We start from the raw sequence: 18285 nt of genomic DNA, 5'->3' as shown, positions 1-18285 counted from the left end.
GTGAACATATCAGACCCTGACATACGCATGTAAAAGCCTCACCTAAAAATTGTACTTCAGCACGCTTATTCGTCCATCGATCTGTCGTTCAGCATTTCATCCTATAAACCATTCATCCATCTATCTTTCAGTTCATCCACTCAGCTGCCAAATGTCCATTCATCTTTGCAATTTCTGTCTATACATCCATCCATCTAGCTGCTATCTAGCCATTCAATCAGTTATCCTTTAAACCATCCATCCTGTTATCCACTTTTCATTACATTCATTTAGCTGTCAGATGGTCATCCATTCATCCATTTGACATACCATCAAACAGATAATCTATCTACCTTTCATCCATCCATCCATCCACCATGTAGTTCATCCATCCAGCCATTTATTTTCATTTATTATTTAGACCATCCATCCATCCATCCATCCATCCATCCACTTTTTAATACATTCATTTAGCTCCTAAATGTTTATCAATTAATCCATTAAACTAACCATTTAATATAAACTCTATCTACACATTTGACCATCCATCCATCCATCCATCCATCCATCCATTACACCATCTCTTTACATGTAAGAAGTTTCACCTCTCATATTCAAGCATTACTCACAGATGTAGTAGAATCTACAAGTTGCCTTTGGTACCCTGAATCTAAATAAAGGACATAATAAATATACGAATGCGCAGAAAAGGACAGGGACGTTTATCTTTACGCACCGAGGTCGCGGTTAAGCCTCAAGCCTGTGCTTTAACGCTTTAAAGAGGCTCTCAGTACAACAATAAAGATACAGTAATAGGCTCTTGAGCATGAGCAAGTGGAAAAGTAAGAGGTGGACAACATGCATACAGAAACCGATCACACACATTTCACTGTTCGGCTGTTGAATAAAAACTTCAATAATAAAATAGAAAACACTTTTAAATAAAAAGAAGTCTGAGCACAAATACGTTGTTATAAGGTTATTCAAATCTTCTAATAACCTCCACACTTCTGGGAAGATGTTCCCCCAGTTTTTGGGGTGTTCTTGTGAAGATTTGTCATTTTATTCAGCCACAAAGGCTTATATAAATTTGACATAATTGTGAAGCACGGTGGTGGAAGCTACATGTTTAGAAAAACCATTGACCTCAAAGCCATAAGAACTCTTTCATAGACTTGTTTAGCTGTTTTTCTTTATTAAAATCAGGGTTTTCTCAAGTACACTATACTGTCAAATGTTTGTAGACACCTGACCGTTAGATTTGTATGTGCTTTTTAAATATACCTATTCCACACTTAGTCCCCATTTGCTGTTCTAATAACCTCCACTCTTCTGGGAAGATGGTCCACCAGATTTTGAAGTGTGAGCATCAAGATTTTGTCTCATGTCTCAGGGTGTTTGTAAAGTCATTGTGTGCCTCCAAGAACATCATATGGCTGGAGAAACCAGATGCCCGTACAGTGTTTTCCTTATAGTGTACCTCGGCTTAAAATTTTGCCCAATAGTCATTTTTGCATAGGGTTTTTTTTTCGCAATACGGTAACAAAACCCGGTCCTACCTGTCTGCCCTGTAGTGATATTGATGGCAAGTTGCTGCTTCGGACTCGGACTCAGATCAGACACGGCATTGATCGACTCGACGCTAAACGCGTAGTCGGTGTTGGGGAGCAGACCAGAGACGAGCAGTTTGGTCGCGTCGAGGCCGAACTGCCGCGGCGTGAAGTGGACTCCGCCTCCACAGGGCCCGCACTTTCTGCCGTCTGACGAGCACTTTCTGCAGTGCACGTTGTAGGCGAGGTCGTTGCGGCCGCCGCTGTCGCGCGGAGGACGCCACTCCAGGGAAACAGACGTGTCGTTTAGTGTCGAGAGGCCGTTTTCTGGCGCTGATGGAGGCCCTAAAGAAGGGACACAATGTGTGAGTGCTCCGTAGCAGATAGATAGATAGAAAAAAACATAGACAGACAGACAGACAGACGAAATAATATCACCCATTAACCCTTACCCAAACATTCCTTTAACTGTTCATGAAGACGGAAACATGTCAGATTAAAAGAAGAAAAAAAAGGAAATGATGGAAAAGAGGAAGAGGAAACCGATAAAGAAGAAGAAAGAGTGAGGATTGAACTGGCCTTGGTGATGACATTTCATCAGATCCACAGGCTAAGATAAATGAACTGTGCCCTCTAAAGACCTACCAATCATGCACACCACTTACATCGCCACACCCCATGGCATGTGTGTGTGCGTGTGTGTGTGAGTGTGTGCAAGTCTCTGCTTCTGATTCTCAAAAGAGTGTGCGCGTGCTCGGATTCAATCACACTCTTCTGAATCATTATTTGATTTCTGTGTGTACGTGTGTGTGTGTGTGTGTGTGTGTGTGTGTGTGTGTGTGTGTGTGTGTGTGGATGTGTGTGGTGTGCGATATACAGCAAGCATGCTGTGTGTATCAACGTCCTTTTGTCTAGCGCATGTCACAAACGCGAGTGATTCGATTAGCGCATTATAGTTGCTTCCTGGCACATGATTTCTGTGTCTTAGTAGACACACACACACACACACACACACACACGATGGAATGAGGGCATTATCACTTACCCACGATCTCTAATGCGATAATCCAATAAATTCCTGTGTGTGTGTGTGTGTGTGTGTGTGTGTGTGTGTGTGTGTGTGTGTGTGTTCATTCTGTTCTAGCTGAAGGTCATTATATACATGCATACACACGTCGGTATGCACGACTCGTATTATCAATGCAGAAGATCTCTTAATTGAGTTCCACTTCACTTATGGAAGGGTTCGAGATGAAGGGAAGGATCCAAAATGATGAAGGGATTTTAAAATATTTGTATCCCTCCATCTGGCTCGTTTAATGAGTCAATCTCAGACACCCAATAACTGCCCCCAGACACTGCCCCCACCCTCCACTGCTCTACTCCTTCTACCAGTCAATAGCGTGATCTCATGACCCACGTAAAGGCCCCGAATAAGCATTACGAGGTAATGATGTAATTGTCACTCAGGAAGAACGTCTTTTCCACCGACCACACATCTGTTCATCCATCCATTCCTTTTTCATTATATCTGTTATATCTATTCACCATTTCATCCCCCATCATATAGATATATATGTGTATACTTCTACCCATCCTTTAGATTATCTAATTATCTATCCATCATTTCAGTTTTCCATCCATCCATTTATCAGTTCATTGAATTTCTGCTTCAGCTACATTTTTTATTCCGTCCATCCATCCATCCATCCATCATTGGACCATCCTTATTATGTACCCTTTATATATCTATATATAGCCTTTAGATCATCAACCCATCCAACCATCCATCCATTTTTCCGTCATTACTTCAGTCAGCTCCTATATGTCCGTCCATCCATCCATCCATCCATCCATCCATCCATCCATCCATCCATCAGATCATTATTAAATAATCTATCCATTTATTCATCCTTTCAGTTTTCCATTTAGCCTTCAAATGTTCATCCATCCATCCATTCATCCATCCATCCATCCATCCATCCATCCATCCAACTAATCATACATCCTTTTAGACTATTTATTCATTCATACATACATACATACATCATGCCACCCACCCACCTACTGATCCATCCATCCATCCATCCATCCATCCATTTATTCATTCATACATACATACATCATGCCACCCACCCACCTACTGACCCATAACTAATCCATCCATCCATTTATTCATCCTTTCAGTTTTCCATCCATCCATTCATCCATCCATTCATCCATCCATTCCATCCATCCATTTTTCTGTCATTACTTCAGTCAGCTTCTATATGTCCATCCATTTATTCATTTATCCATCCATCCATCCATCCATCCATCCATCCATCCATCCATCCATCAGTTCATTATTAAATAATCTATCCATTTATTCATCCTTTCAGTTTTCCACTTAGCTTTTAAATGTTCATCCATCTATCCATCCACACATACTTTTACACTATTTTTCAATCATTCATACATACATACATGCATCATGACACCCACCCACCTACCAATCCATCCATCCATCCATCCATCCATCCATCCATCCATCCATCCATCCATCCATTTTCATTGCAGCTACATTTATAGTTCCACCCATCCATCCATCTCTTATACAGATCTATCACACCATTTATTCATTCAAACATTCCTACATCAGGCCGTTCACCCACCTACTGACCCATAACTAATCCATCCATCCATCCATCCATCCATCCATCCATCCATCCATCCATCCACCCATCCATCCAACTAACCATCTATCTAATCATACATCCTTTTAGACTATTTATTCATTCATACATACATACATCATGCCACCCACCCACCTACTGATCCATCCATCCATCCATCCATCCATCCATCCATCCATCCATCTATCATTGGACCATCCTTATTATGTACCATTTATCTATCTATATATAGCCTTTAGATCATCAACCCATCCATCCATTTTTCTGTCATTACTTCAGTCAGCTTCTATATGTCCATCCATTTATTCATTTATCCATCCATCCATCCATCCATCCATCCATCCATCCATCCATCCATCAGTTCATTATTAAATAATCTATCCATTTATTCATCCTTTCAGTTTTCCACTTAGCTTTTAAATGTTCATCCATCTATCCATCCACACATCCTTTTACACTATTTTTCAATCATTCATACATACATACATACATGCATCATGACACCCACCCACCTACCAATCCATCCATCCATCCATCCATCCATCCATCCATCCATCCATCCATCCATCCATTTTCATTGCAGCTACATTTATAGTTCCACCCATCCATCCATCTCTTATACAGATCTATCACACCATTTATTCATTCAAACATTCCTACATCAGGCCGTTCACCCACCTACTGACCCATAACTAATCCATCCATCCATCCATCCATCCATCCATTCATCCATCCATCCATTAGTGCATTCATGTGATCGCACCTAAATGGCCCACCGTTCTTCCTTCATCCCTCCATTTCTTCAAACCCCCCCTGTTGGTCTGTTCACCCTCAAAATACCTACATCAAGCGCTTATATGGGGTATTTTTCAGACTTTTCGAACGGTAGGAAAAAGTTTATCCGTCAACTTACGAGTGCAGGCCATGGATCGAGGGTCCATGTCGGCGCGGTAGTATCCCTTCTCACATGTGCACTCGGATGCCTTCTCCTGCTGCGAGTAGCTGTATGGAGGACACTTGGTACAGTAGGCATCTTTAGCCGAGGCCTTGTAGGTACCTGGTCTGCAAGCTGCATTGAAGAGATAAAGCAAACAGAAAACAGTCCATAGGTTAGTGATATGGTGTAAATGAAATACAAGAACTGCATCAAGAACCGTACCAAGACTACCTCGCTCAAGGTTCTTATGGCCCAAGACATCCCTGAGTACATGGCTTGCAGTTTTATTTAGGACTACAAGTACAAAAAGAACGAAACCACAAAAGCAGTAAAAAAAAAACCTTCACTGTTTTTTTCTGTTCTCTTTCTCGTTTTCTTATTTCTTTGCCCCTGAGCTTTCCTGGATGGCCTAATTTCTCCAATCCTCTAAAGGGCCTTGTTCAGGCATGTACACTCTTCGTTTTTTTTCCGCACTCTACTCCACTGGATGGAAAAAAAATAAGGAGCAGGCACAAAACAGAAAGATTCTTACGCATGCTAATGCCGGTAAGAAGGGCTGAGACTATATGCTAATGAACCAAGAGGGCAAATTTATTTGATTGCTTTCGTTCAGAAGCAAAGAAGGTGTGTGTGTGTCGGATCTGGCGAGCGTGGCAGTGGTAGGGTTGTAAATTCATGACGCGGTTAAGGCCTGAACATGCCACGAGAGCAAATTAGACTATCTCGGCGAGGTCGAGTCGCCAAACGCAATTCAACTGATGGATCAATGGGATGATGAATTTGCCCTCGTCTTGATTGCGCGTGCGGGTGCTGAAGGTCACGGATTTAATCAAGGCCCGCACTCGTAAATTCACACACACACACACACACACACACACACACACACACACACACACACACACACACACACATGTACATGCCACACTCCTTCATCTCCTCCTCACTTTCTTTTCCCACAACCCACCCGTCGAACGTTCTCCTCCCGTTATTCCGAACGTCAAAAATGTCATCTTCGGATTCAATTACGAGTCGACCGCACGCATTCACTCAAAAGGAAATTAATTAACTAATAAGGGCTGGGATTGTGTGGGAAGCGACGCAATAAAAGAAACGGTTAATTAAATGGAGTCTGGCTTCTTGTAAGGGACCCACCGGACAAAGAACGCCAAAATGCTAAGTCAGCTAATGGAAAACTGATGGTGACAAGTGAGTTGTAGCACGCTGGTACTCGTTTCCAGCAACACGGGCCATGCATTTTACTTAGGAAGTGGCAACTCAGCAGATAAACTGTTAATCGGAAGGTCATGGGTTCAAATCCCCGCACCACCAAGCTGCCTCTGTAAAGGCCCTGAATAAGCGTTACGAGGTAATGATGAAAAATACTTTTGCCATTATATCTTTTAATCCTTTCACCATTCCATCCCCCCATCAGTCAGTTCCTACAAACAGTTAATATATATATATATATATATATATATATATATATATATATATATATATATATATATATATATATATACACATTCCATCCATTCATCCATTATTACACCATCCTTAAGACAACCATGTATCTATATATACATCCTTCAGACCGTTTATTCATCTCTACATTTACCTGGCTGTCGCAGTGCTTGGTGCTCGCGCCATTGAACTGCTCATCACAGACTTCCCACAATAACCCTCAGACGCATTCAACACGAAAGCCGTGTTTCTGGATTTTCAACGCAATCATTTATCGATCCTGAATTTTGCATATTCGCTAAGTATTTAATGTAGTTCAGAGTGGTGACATTGTTCATGTTGGATCGTGGGATAAATGGGCAACGAGCCTTCGTTTCATGCCAAGTCTGGCCCCTGATTGGGGATTTCCTGGCTCTTCCTGCCTGGCAATGATCCAGGGACTGTCCACACACAGTCTATCAGGGACTATCCTCGAGACTCTGTTAAATCTCCAGTGGTCTTGAGGCAGCAAAACACCTCAATGACCAAAAAAAGTCTCTGTAACTTCTTTCCTTTAAAATCACAGCAAATTCAACCGCCTTAACTAGACAGCCTTTTTTACATTCTAGAAGGATACGAGGAAAAATTTGTGCCTGTGCATCATCAAATAAGCATGGGAAAGTGCTGGGGATGAAAATTTTCAATCAGGCCCATGAGGGGACCTCAATTTTGGCAGTACACCGTGTGAAAGTGTGTGTTGGATGGCATCAGGGAATATTAGCATCCCCTCGGGGAAACAAGCTCGGGACATCATATATACAGAGCCGAAAACAAGTCGAGTGCCGAAGCAAAGTGAGGGCAATGCAACTTTTTTTTTTTTTTGCCAGAAGGCATTCATTTTTTCGTTCACGCAAAGTGCACACAAGGAGAAAAACGGGGGAATGAACTGTGCACGTTTCATTCCTTTCTGCCGATTAGCATTTTCTGAAAAAGACATCTGTGCCCCCCCCCTTTCTCGGGACTGAATAAGCACTTACTCAGGTAGTGAATCATGGAAAGGCTTCATCTCTCCGATGGCTTCGGGAGGCCCGCGCTATTAAAAATTCATACCGCTCTCTGAATTCGGGTCCCTTTTTTTTTTTTTGTTTATGGCGATCGATAGCTTTTAGATACGACGCTGTGTACTGTAGCATGCATCAGATCGATGCGATCCACTGACAACACGCCGGAGTTCACCAAATGAGTCGATCTCGGATTTAACCCCGGGTTTCATCCTACCCGATTATGTTACGCGTATTTAATAAACGTGTCTTCTATTTATTTTTTTTATTTGAACGTTTGCTTGCTGTACAATCCAGGAAAATTGTACACCCTGAATTAATTATCCGCGGCATGCGCCACAACTCATTAGCCAATCAGTCAATCTTTCGCTGTCAATTACCACCCTTCTGTCCTTGGAACAAAGGCGAAAAAGAAAATTATTAACATGTCAAAGGGAAAACGCTAAATAAACAGATCTGACCTGTGCTTTTTAAAAACAAAAAATAAAAAATGAACAGAAAAACGGACTTCACGGACCTCAGTATTCCGCCACATTTACTGGGTAAACGTGTGCTAATTTTACAGTCCGCCTCAGGTAAAAGCTAATACGCTAATTAGCAAGCGTCGGCGCTTTGCTAAATAGGAAGCAGGCAGTCTGTTTTTTCGGAAAAAGGTAATTAGTAAGATTGGTTTAGGTTTCTCCGCTAATTGAACTCGGAATGTCATTCTTTTCACGAGTACGCGGTAATAACATTGCTGTGACAACAATATCAACGGAAAGCAAAAAATTGGGGCTGGTGAATAGGAATACAGTGCAAGATACTTCTGAATTCATCTTACAGCTTTTAGAAACTGAAAACATACAAGGGAACCAGTTTTATAGGCCCCCATACACATTCGCAGCATAAGATGAAGTGGTCCGCTTCGGATCGTGAACAGTTCCTTGCCTTCTCCACACTCTTTTCTTGCTGATTTTTATCTCATCGATCCAGTTTTTCTCTAATCAGATCTTCTTTTCAGCTCTGTTTATAGACTTATCAGTGGTTTATAGTCTTCTTAATCCTAGTGTCGACTTCGGCACTGATACACCTACCTCACGGAAAGGTTTCTTAGTCTGGATGGCGTTTGTAAAAAGTATTTTTTTGTTAAGAGGAACGAATTCTTGAGTCATCCATAACAGTTCTATGGGTTTTGGTGGTCGATACATTTTTTTTCTGTACTGTAAATTTAATTTGATGTTTTTGCTGTCTCACTAATGGGCTTGGGTTTTTTTTCCAGCCTAATCATGGCTTCTGAACATGCTCTACTCACAGACTTTTTAAGAAATTCTATAATATTTATTGTTATTATTATATAATAAAGAAAATGCACTCTCCATCCTAATTGATTGTTAGATAGACTAGTTGAAATATGATCATCTATGCCATTTTTTCTGATTTTATTTCATGCAGATCATGAAGATGGGTGCTAGTCTTAGAAGTAAACATATAAGTGTATATTGTTTCTATTACTTGAACTTGGAGACCCAAACTTGTTCCACAATGCCCGTGTGCACAAAGCGAGCTCCATGAAGATCTGCTTTAAAAGGTTTGGAGTGGAAGATCTCGAGTGGCCTGCTGAACACCTTCGGGATGAATGTGAACACTGACCGCACCCCAGGCGTCCTCACGTCAACTTCATCAGTACCCGACTTTACTAACACTTTAAAATGTAGTGAAACATCTTTCAAGAAGAGTGGAGGGAATTATAAGTGCAACACAAGGGGGACCAACCCAATATTAGGCAGCTGGTAGGAGGCATTTGATCAATAATAAAGTATATCTTTTTTTTTTAACTGTAAATTACTGAACTACAAAATGTCAGTGATTATGTGCACAAGTATTATCTGAAACGTCTTTTTTGAAACGAGCGAAGGATCGGCACCATACAACCATTCTGTGACCGTGTGTCAATCAGATCCTGAGGGGGTGGTTTAGCGCTAAAGAGTGTGAAATCGGCGTGAATTGTGATCCTGAGTCCAACACCTGATCCTCGGTGGAAAGATGGCGAGAAAGAGAGAGGGATCAAGAGAACGAGAGAGTGTGTGTGCAGGGGTGTCCTGGCGTCCTTCTGCTTCCTCAGGCAGGGAGAAATAAGAATCACACACCAGATTACTGTGAATTACATCCTTCGAGGATGACATCATTACTGCGAGAATCAGTCTCTCTCACACCCGCTGTCATAGACACACACATATACACACTATCCCAGAGGTAGGTAATCACCAGGGGCAGGTTGCTTTCTGCATGGTGTGCGATAAGCCGTGTGGCGCCTGTGCTCACACACACACACACACACACACACACACACACACACCACACAACAAGTGCCGCTGGTGAATTATATTCCACCACCGCTTCTGACTGGAACACCGAACGCTAAGCCACAGTCACATCTTCATTCCTCTAACCCACATTTCACACGTAAAAATGAAACACCAAAACAGGACACTGTCTTCTGATTTTCTTGTAAATGTAGTAACAGAAGCCAAGCAGCTTCATCCTGAAGACTTTCCTGTGGTGGAAAAGTCCCTGAATGAAGACTCCTGAAAACTCCGTTCATAAAATACAGTATTGTACAAAATCTTCTCACAGAAAACGTCGACTTTCAAAAGCTGTGCGAAACCGCTAACGTGGTAACACTAACGTATTCGAATTAGCATGTAGATATTAACCTTAGCTCTTTAATGGAAAGTCTCCTTCCATAAAATACAGTATCGTACACACATCTTCTCACAGAAAACGTTGTCAAAACGTCGTCTTTCAAAAGCTGTAAGAAACCGCTAACACGGTAACGCTAACGTATTCGAATTAGCGTGTCAATATTAACCTTCGCTCTTATGGAAAGTCTCCTTTCATAAAATACAGTATTGTACACATATATCTTCTCACATGAAACGTGTCCTAACTGTGAGAAACCATTAGCGTAGTAGCGATAACATTAGAGCTAGCACGTTGAAATTGACCTTAGAATCAGATTTAAGAATTCAACAGCATTAAAAAAAAATACAAACACAAATCTGACAGAAACAGCAACATTCTCATTACAAGCAAATGTCTGTCTTCCTGAGCAGGGATGACCAGAAGCTTGAGATCTGACTTGGTCTTTCAAGCGATCTCTATCGTTCATCTCAAAACCAGATTCCACCGGCTAACACGTTAATTAATACTCGTGCTAATGCATCTTACTTATGCTTTTAGTAAAGGTCTGTGGGTCTCCATAAACCCTTGCGTGCTCCATTACGAGGCCCACGAGTGCTCAGGCGTTTGCGGGAACGTTCTAGAAAAAGACCCAGCGGCCAGGTCGATTCGCAGCGTCACACTCAGACAACATTTCATTGGTTACCGAACGGCTATTGTGTTGGATTGAATAAACACTATTGCATTGGCCATTTAACACAATCCTGACATATTCTCTATTTAACATTTTATTTATTAAGGAGAAAATGTGCCCCGGGGTGACTGACAAAAAAACATTTCTTGAATTAGCACTGGACTACCTGGGCAGTATAATATCATTCACGCTAACTAATTACACGAAATGTGAAGAAAATATAGCTAAGAGCGTAGGTGACTGGGTTCATTACTGAGGAGAGTAAAATTTAACACATGCCCTTCGGACGTATCGATTTGCACGTACCACATGCTAACCTTCAGGCAGAGGAAATTACATTCAATCCCTTTTTTTTGACACCACCTTGCATTTAGCTAGACAATCCTAGGCCGTGCTAGTTAACTAGCAGGGTTTTTTTATTGTGAATTTTTTTATTGGAATTTCTAGAAATAAAATTCATTTTAATGCATTTGGGGCAAAAAAAACTCTTACTGGCAGTGACATAGACCTCATGCCGCCGTGATAAAAAGCGATAGCATGCGATAGGTAGAAGTAAATCATCTCAGATTTAAAAAATGCCAGACTGAAAAAGAGCTAGATTTGATTCCAGCAGTTCTGCGTCTTATATTTCCGGAGGTCGTTCATCGGATTCCCTCAGTGTCGAGCGTCTATCCTGCTCCGTCCATTTGCCTCGTTAGGGTTTTATAAAGAGGTTCCGCGGACATATTACAGTTTGGACATCGACCTGGGAAGCTGTATTTGAAAAACCTGAGGAAAAAGACAGCAGATTTTTTGTCATGAGACAGACATTAAAATGGCCGACTGAAGGACAATCTTCCACGTTAGCATACATGTTCAGAGTCGAAGCTAGCATACCGCTTCAAAAAACATACTTAACCTACAGTTTTAACATCGAGCTTTTATTCGTCATCACAACAAATTTTCTAGCATACTAGCATACCGCTTCAAAAGTTTACCTCATGCTGGTTTAATAGCTGAAGCGGAGTAAACTTGCATGTTTACTCGCTTCAGCTGTTAAACCAGCATGAGGTAAACCTTTGAAGTGGCATGCTAGCCAGCAGGGTTAAATCAATAAAACAAATGTGATGCACTCGTATTTGACCATGAATATGGACAAAATATTGGAACTTTTTCTGCCATATTTACTTGTTACTACAAACTGTTACAAAACTGTTACTACAAAGTTGGAGCCACACAATTTCCCCTCACTTGACCTCAGAGACCCAAACCTGTGTAAACAAGATAATCCCCCTGTGCACAAAAACCATATATACACTATATTACCAAAAGTATTGGGTCACCTGGTCGTAAGTACGGCATGTGATTTTTGAGCATAGCATTCCACATTTAGTCCAAATACACTCTTCTAATTCCCTCCACTCTTCTGGGAAGATGTTCCACTACATTTTGGAGTGTGCTTATGGATATTTGTTTTCATAAGCCACAAGGGTGTTACGAAAGGCAGGTACTGATGTAGGTGAGGAGACCTGGGGTGCAGTCAGTGTTCACATTCATCCCAAAGGTGTTCAGTAGGGATGGAGCAATATAGCAGGCCACTCAAGATCTTCCTCTCCAAAGCATGTAAACCAGATCTTCAAGGAGCGCACTATATATATATATATATATATATACATTTAATATATATGCCAGTGAGCAAGTATTAAATGGAGCACAACATATTCCGAATACAACAGTCACTAAATACAGTAGTGGGGTTCGAAATGTTGTCCAAGTACAAACCTATCAGTCACTGCACACCTTCTGGAACCTTCTGCCACAGTATACAGGAGCCAAGGACAATCTCTCAATTTCAACAAGGAGTTGAGGTGGCTGGATTGAGACATTCACAACCTCTTTCCAGCCTGGGGGCCTTTTTTTCATGGCAACAGCACAAATCAGGGGGCTAAATCTTAATAAGCGCACAGCAAATCCCTTCAGTTGAGAGAGAGGGGAGAGAGAGAGAGAGAGAGAGAGAGAGAGAGAGAGAGAGAGAGAGAGAGACTCGGATTTATAAGCCACAAGGAGGACATGGCTCATAGAATCTCAAATTAAAAGACCGTGCTGTAATACACACCAACACACACACATACACATACAAGTCATATGCTGGACGTCAGGGCTGGATGACGAATAAAAATTAGGAAGAATAAATTAGAGCAGCATCTAAAGTGTATGTGAATTATACATTAGAGGGATGTGCATCTGTCAACCATACGATACAAATGTAATACATATGAAGCAGCTGCAGATGTGAAGTGATACGATTCGCCCTGATTACGATGCAGTGCGATTCGTTTTCAATTTGATTCAACGTGATGTGATTCAATGTAAAAAAAAAAACTGTTTAAAACGTGTGAAACGTTTATTTCTTCGGTTCAGACAGACAGCAAATCATGGTCCATTCACAAGAAATAAAACCAGATGTTCTTTTCCTGTTGTGTCTGCAGGAAGTTACAGCTCTACCTCTGCCATGTTAATCTGTATTCTATGTGACTCTCAGGACGCTCCTCGGTCTCCGTAGCGTCGTGATGTTCACGTAGCGGCGCCGAGGGGCAGAGAGAACGCGCTCGGGAAGCGGTTTAGCGACGAGGAATCGGTCTGCATGCAAAATATTGGTCGCAAATCATTGCTCCCTTTTTAAATAATAAAAGTAAAGCGCATCTACTTATAAATATTATATATTTTTTTAACCATGCAAGTGTTAAAAACAATGGGAAAGAATTTGGAGCGATTCTCCAAAAAACCTGCTGACTCTCAAGCCTCATCTGTCATCCTGTCTTTCTCTCTCTCTCTCTCTCTCTCTCGCTCTCTCTCTCTCTCTCTCTCTCCCCATCCCTCCCTCCTTTCTTAACCATCCCTTACTATTTTATCCCTAGTGGCAGTGGGATGAGCCGGTCCACTGCGAGCCATCGATTTCCTGTTGTGTGCATGTGGTTGTGGACTTTCTGAAATCATCCTCCGTTTCTTCTTCCTCTCTCTCACTCTCTCTCTCTCTCTCACACTGTCTTATAGAAAATAAACATGATTTGCCTGTTTAGCCAGTCTAAAGGCTCTTTTATTTCCCCCCTTCTTTAACAACCTCAGGCAATTTGCTTTCACGGCCAGAATTACTACAAGAAAATTTGCTGTTTCGATCTATTATCAAATAAGTGAAAAACTGAGCGGCCATTAAATTTCTTATGCAGTTGAAGGAAAACAAGATGGAAACATTATTTTTACAAATATTCTTTAGAACCGTGCTGAGCGGAAAAGCAAATGTATTGGGACACCTGACTTTTCCAGCCATATGGACGTCTCTGGAGGTGTAGAAATTTTCCCTTGATTTGAACTAGGAGACCCAAACCGGTACGCCCCAGTGCACAAAAAACGCTCCATGAAAAAGATCCTTTCATGGGTTGGACTGGAAGATCTCCTGCTCTAGTACCACAAGTCTGAATGATCTCATGGAATCTTCTCAGAAGAGTGGAGGTTATTAAAACAGCAAACGGGGGCTAAATGTTGAATGGGATGTTAAAAAAAAAAAAGCACATACCAACCTTATGGTCAGGTGTCCACAAACATTTGGAAAGGAAATCAAATAAAATTCTAAGACATCGCCATTAGCTTTTCACTAAAACAGTATAGAAACCTGCATCACAGTTTCTTGGCTAGCTAGGCAGCTCATACAATTGACAATGATTAGAAACTGTTATAAAGTCCTACATATAAAATGCTTACAGGTTCAACTATAGGCAAACATAACAGTAGCTAAGCTAAACATGAATAGCTAGTCAGCAAACAGTGCTGCAAAATGAAAGCTAATAGATGAATAGCTATTAGCAAAAAATGAGTTAGCATCAAAACTAACGGCTGTCACTGCGGTCATTTAGTGGATCATTTTGGCTGGATAGCTGAAATATACATAAAATCGTACGCATATACAGGCTAACAAACAAACGCATATACAGGCTAACAAATGATCTCAAATTGCATACTTGTGTACTATTCTAGATCGTCACTGATTGCTAGTTCAGAGTGTTTGAAACTTTCGGATCATGACAACAATCACAAAGGCAACAGGAGGTTTTAAACGGAGCTCGACAGCCTTTATTTGGAGTCGCTCGATGCTAACTAGCTGCAACAGTATTCGAATACTAAACACAGCATGAAGCTGTTGTTCTTAGCTAGCTAGCGATTGTTGCCTTGTTGCAGTACTATTTATCGTGAGGGGCTTTTTTTCCGTCCTCTTGAACAGCCTCGGGCAGGCTGCAGTCACGACGGGATCGCAGCCAAAAAATGCATTTCACTTCATCCGCCAAGGATTTTTTTTTTCATTACTGTTTCTAATCGAATAAATAAAGAAATGAGACGGTCATCGAATAATCATCTCTTGCCGGTAAAGGGGGGAGAAAAAAAGAATAAGAGAGAAAGAAAAACGAGCCGTCGACCCTCCGAGAAGCAAAGTGCGATGATTGCAGGAAATCAATAGCTGGATGGAATAATGATGGTGTTTTTAGGGGGGAAAGCAATGTAAATGGGTAGAGGGGTCATTATCTCTTTCTTTCCCTCCCTCCTTCCCTTGCGCTCTTCTCTTTTCATCTGCCAAATGAAGCCCCCCACCAACCTCCCCACCCCACCAAAATGAGTCCGACGCCTCGACGCCGTGATTACATCCCTAATCTAGCCGTAATTGTCGTGATGGACGTCGCAGACTCTACGCCATTATCACCTCTGACCTCGGAGGTCATGCTTTCTTTGTCGGGCTGAATTAAAATGGCTGCGTAAGAAAAACCAAATGAAACCAATTTCCGTGTAGGCAAGCAAAGAAAAAGAGGGGTATAAATAGAGCAAAACCTGATTTTTAAATTTGTTTTGGCTTGACGCGATCAAATATTTGGCCTCTTTTTTATGCAGTCTATTCAATCCACTCATTTTTAATTAAAAAGAACAGTTTTAAGGGTCATTTACAAAGCAGATGCAAGCATATAAAAGTCCCCTCTGAACCGCAAACACGTTCAGGCAAAACAATGACTTAACGCTTCAACATAGGATACAACGTAACTGAGCAAAACCAAATGTAAAGCGACATGGTACAGGCCAAGAGGGCAGTGAACGGTGCAGTTGTAAAGGCTAAGTGATAATTAGAGCGAACGTGAATCAGATGTGCAATCGGCGAGACGTGGTCCTGCGATGTGCAGTGGCTCATGGGAAACCTAGTTCGTGACATAATCCTGACATTTGAGTGTTCAGGATAAAAAGGCTTTAAAGAAATAAAGAAAACAAATGTAAAATACTTTGTACCACCTGCCTGATATTGTGTTGGTCCCCCTTTTGCTGCCAAAACAGTTAGAACCTGTCGAGCATCAACAGCAACTTCTTTAACAATTTGAGCTACAGTTTAGGTATTTAATGTTTTTACATTTTTAGTCCAAAACTATTTATTTATTTTCTTATTCTATATACAGTCAACCCCCGATAATTCGCGGCTCGAAAAATTTGCGGGTTCTCATTTGGAACCAAACTAACAGCAAGTTGCGGATTATCTAAAAATTCGCGGAAATCCGTAGCAGGATGGAATGTTCAGGAACGTAAGGGATAACATTTGAATCTATGTATTTGGTCAAATAGTGTACACTATTACGTTTAGAAAGTGACACAACGTCTAGATGAATTCACTAAGGTACCATAGGGGCTGCGGGGGTTTTCGTAACTCGCTCCGGAACTATGTGTCTAGGGGGGTCTTAGAACGTAACCACTGCGAGTTTTGGGGTAGTTGAGTACAATACGTAAAAAAAAAAAAAAAACACAAAAAAAACTACTCAATTACACCAGCATGCGTAAATATCATTCGTTACTTTCTGTCTCTGTAGTAGTTGTAGTAGTATAAAACTTCAGCAAAATCCAGTAAGCACTGTTTTTGAAATGAATTTGGATTCCTATGAGAATTTTAAAACCGTTGTAGCATCCAGCTCTTACTCGTACACAGAGGAACCCAGCCACTGAAAAAGAATGGAACTGGCATTACGTTTCAAGTCTGTAATTATGCTGAACAGCAAGCAGGATAAACAGAAACCCTGTGTTTTTCTTCGCACAAAAAGAATTGTGTTGTTTGTTTTTATTGTGTAACATGGGGTCTGTTTGTTTAATCTGCTCATTCGCTGTTTCTTCCTCAATGGGAAATCAGAGGATACCCCAATGAGTCTACAGTCTGAGCTAGAAAGAAATCAGGCCTAGCCTCATCTCCTGCCACGCCTCCCTCCAAGGCTCTAATCGCCGGCACCTGTTCCTCGTTACCTGGCCCCTTTATAAATTGCCATTTCCACCTCATTCGCTGTCGGATCTACTAGTTGCATATAGTGATCTACCGGACTCATTACCGCCAGCATTTCCTGTTGGTCCAGGCCCTAGTTACGCTTCTAGGGAAGCACTCTAGCCGGGTTCGCCTATATTTGGCTCACAGAGGCGATCCTCGCAGTCTCTCCCTGCGTTCCGGATTATACCCGCACTACGGATTATACCCACATTCCGGTAATATACCTGCATTCCGGATTATACCTGTGTTGCGGATTTTACCCACGTTATGGTTTGTATCTCTCCTGGACTCTTGTTCTAATCTTAATAAAGAAATGATTGAGTTACTCCCAATTCCAAAGCTTGGTCCTTATCGTGACATCTCCATACTCTTCTATGTTTTTGCTTTCATGACACGTTGTAGTGTCATAGATAACGGTTTCGATCCAAACTTGTCTTGTGCGTTGCGGTGCGCCGTCTTCCACTTTTGATCGCTATTATCGAGACGGGCTGACGAAAGAGATAAAGCGCAGAGGTCGGCGGTTTGATTCGCAATGCTGCTCGGTGCCTGGGTGGACTGAATGAAATAAATATTAGCGCAGGGGTAAAGGAGAAGGTCAGGGTCAAAGTCTGACAGACAGGCACAGCAGGAGAGACTCGGATGTCCAGGACCCACACACACTCAGGGACGCACATATACACACACACAGGCTGAAGTGGCACCTGGAGTGAATGCTAAAAAGAAGCTTTTCCACTTATACACACACACACACCACTTTCTTTTTCAATTACCTAGAGGAATAGGACCCAGTCACTGGGTGGTTTTACGGAACGAGCCAGACGGAGGGGAATAAGGGATGAAGAAAGTGTGCGAGCGAGAAAGAAGATACACAATGGCAAAAAAGTGCAACTTTTACCCCTTTAATGCTTTTATTATATTTTTTATATAACGTCGCTCCTATTCTGACCGATCAGACGCAGCAAATATGGCACCCCAGAT

At 41.6% G+C, this 18285-nt stretch overlaps 1 protein-coding gene across 2 annotated transcripts in view; it reads right to left on the bottom strand.

Annotated features, from left to right (window-relative positions):
* epha4b (eph receptor A4b) overlaps positions 1-18285 on the bottom strand; it is an 88533-nt gene that overhangs the window by 35121 nt on the left and 35127 nt on the right. For both annotated transcript variants that reach the window (XM_046851482.1, XM_046851481.1), the window contains exons 4-5: positions 5118-5273; positions 1539-1874 (exon numbers count right to left, since the gene is read on the bottom strand). In XM_046851482.1, coding sequence (XP_046707438.1) covers positions 1539-1874; positions 5118-5273 — 492 coding nt within the window. The remainder of the gene's footprint in view (positions 1-1538; positions 1875-5117; positions 5274-18285) is intronic.

The sequence above is a fragment of the Silurus meridionalis genome, chromosome 6 (assembly GCF_014805685.1).
Source record: "Silurus meridionalis isolate SWU-2019-XX chromosome 6, ASM1480568v1, whole genome shotgun sequence".
NCBI classification, from domain to species: domain Eukaryota; kingdom Metazoa; phylum Chordata; class Actinopteri; order Siluriformes; family Siluridae; genus Silurus; species Silurus meridionalis.
This window is presented reverse-complemented; position numbering and strand designations above follow the sequence as displayed.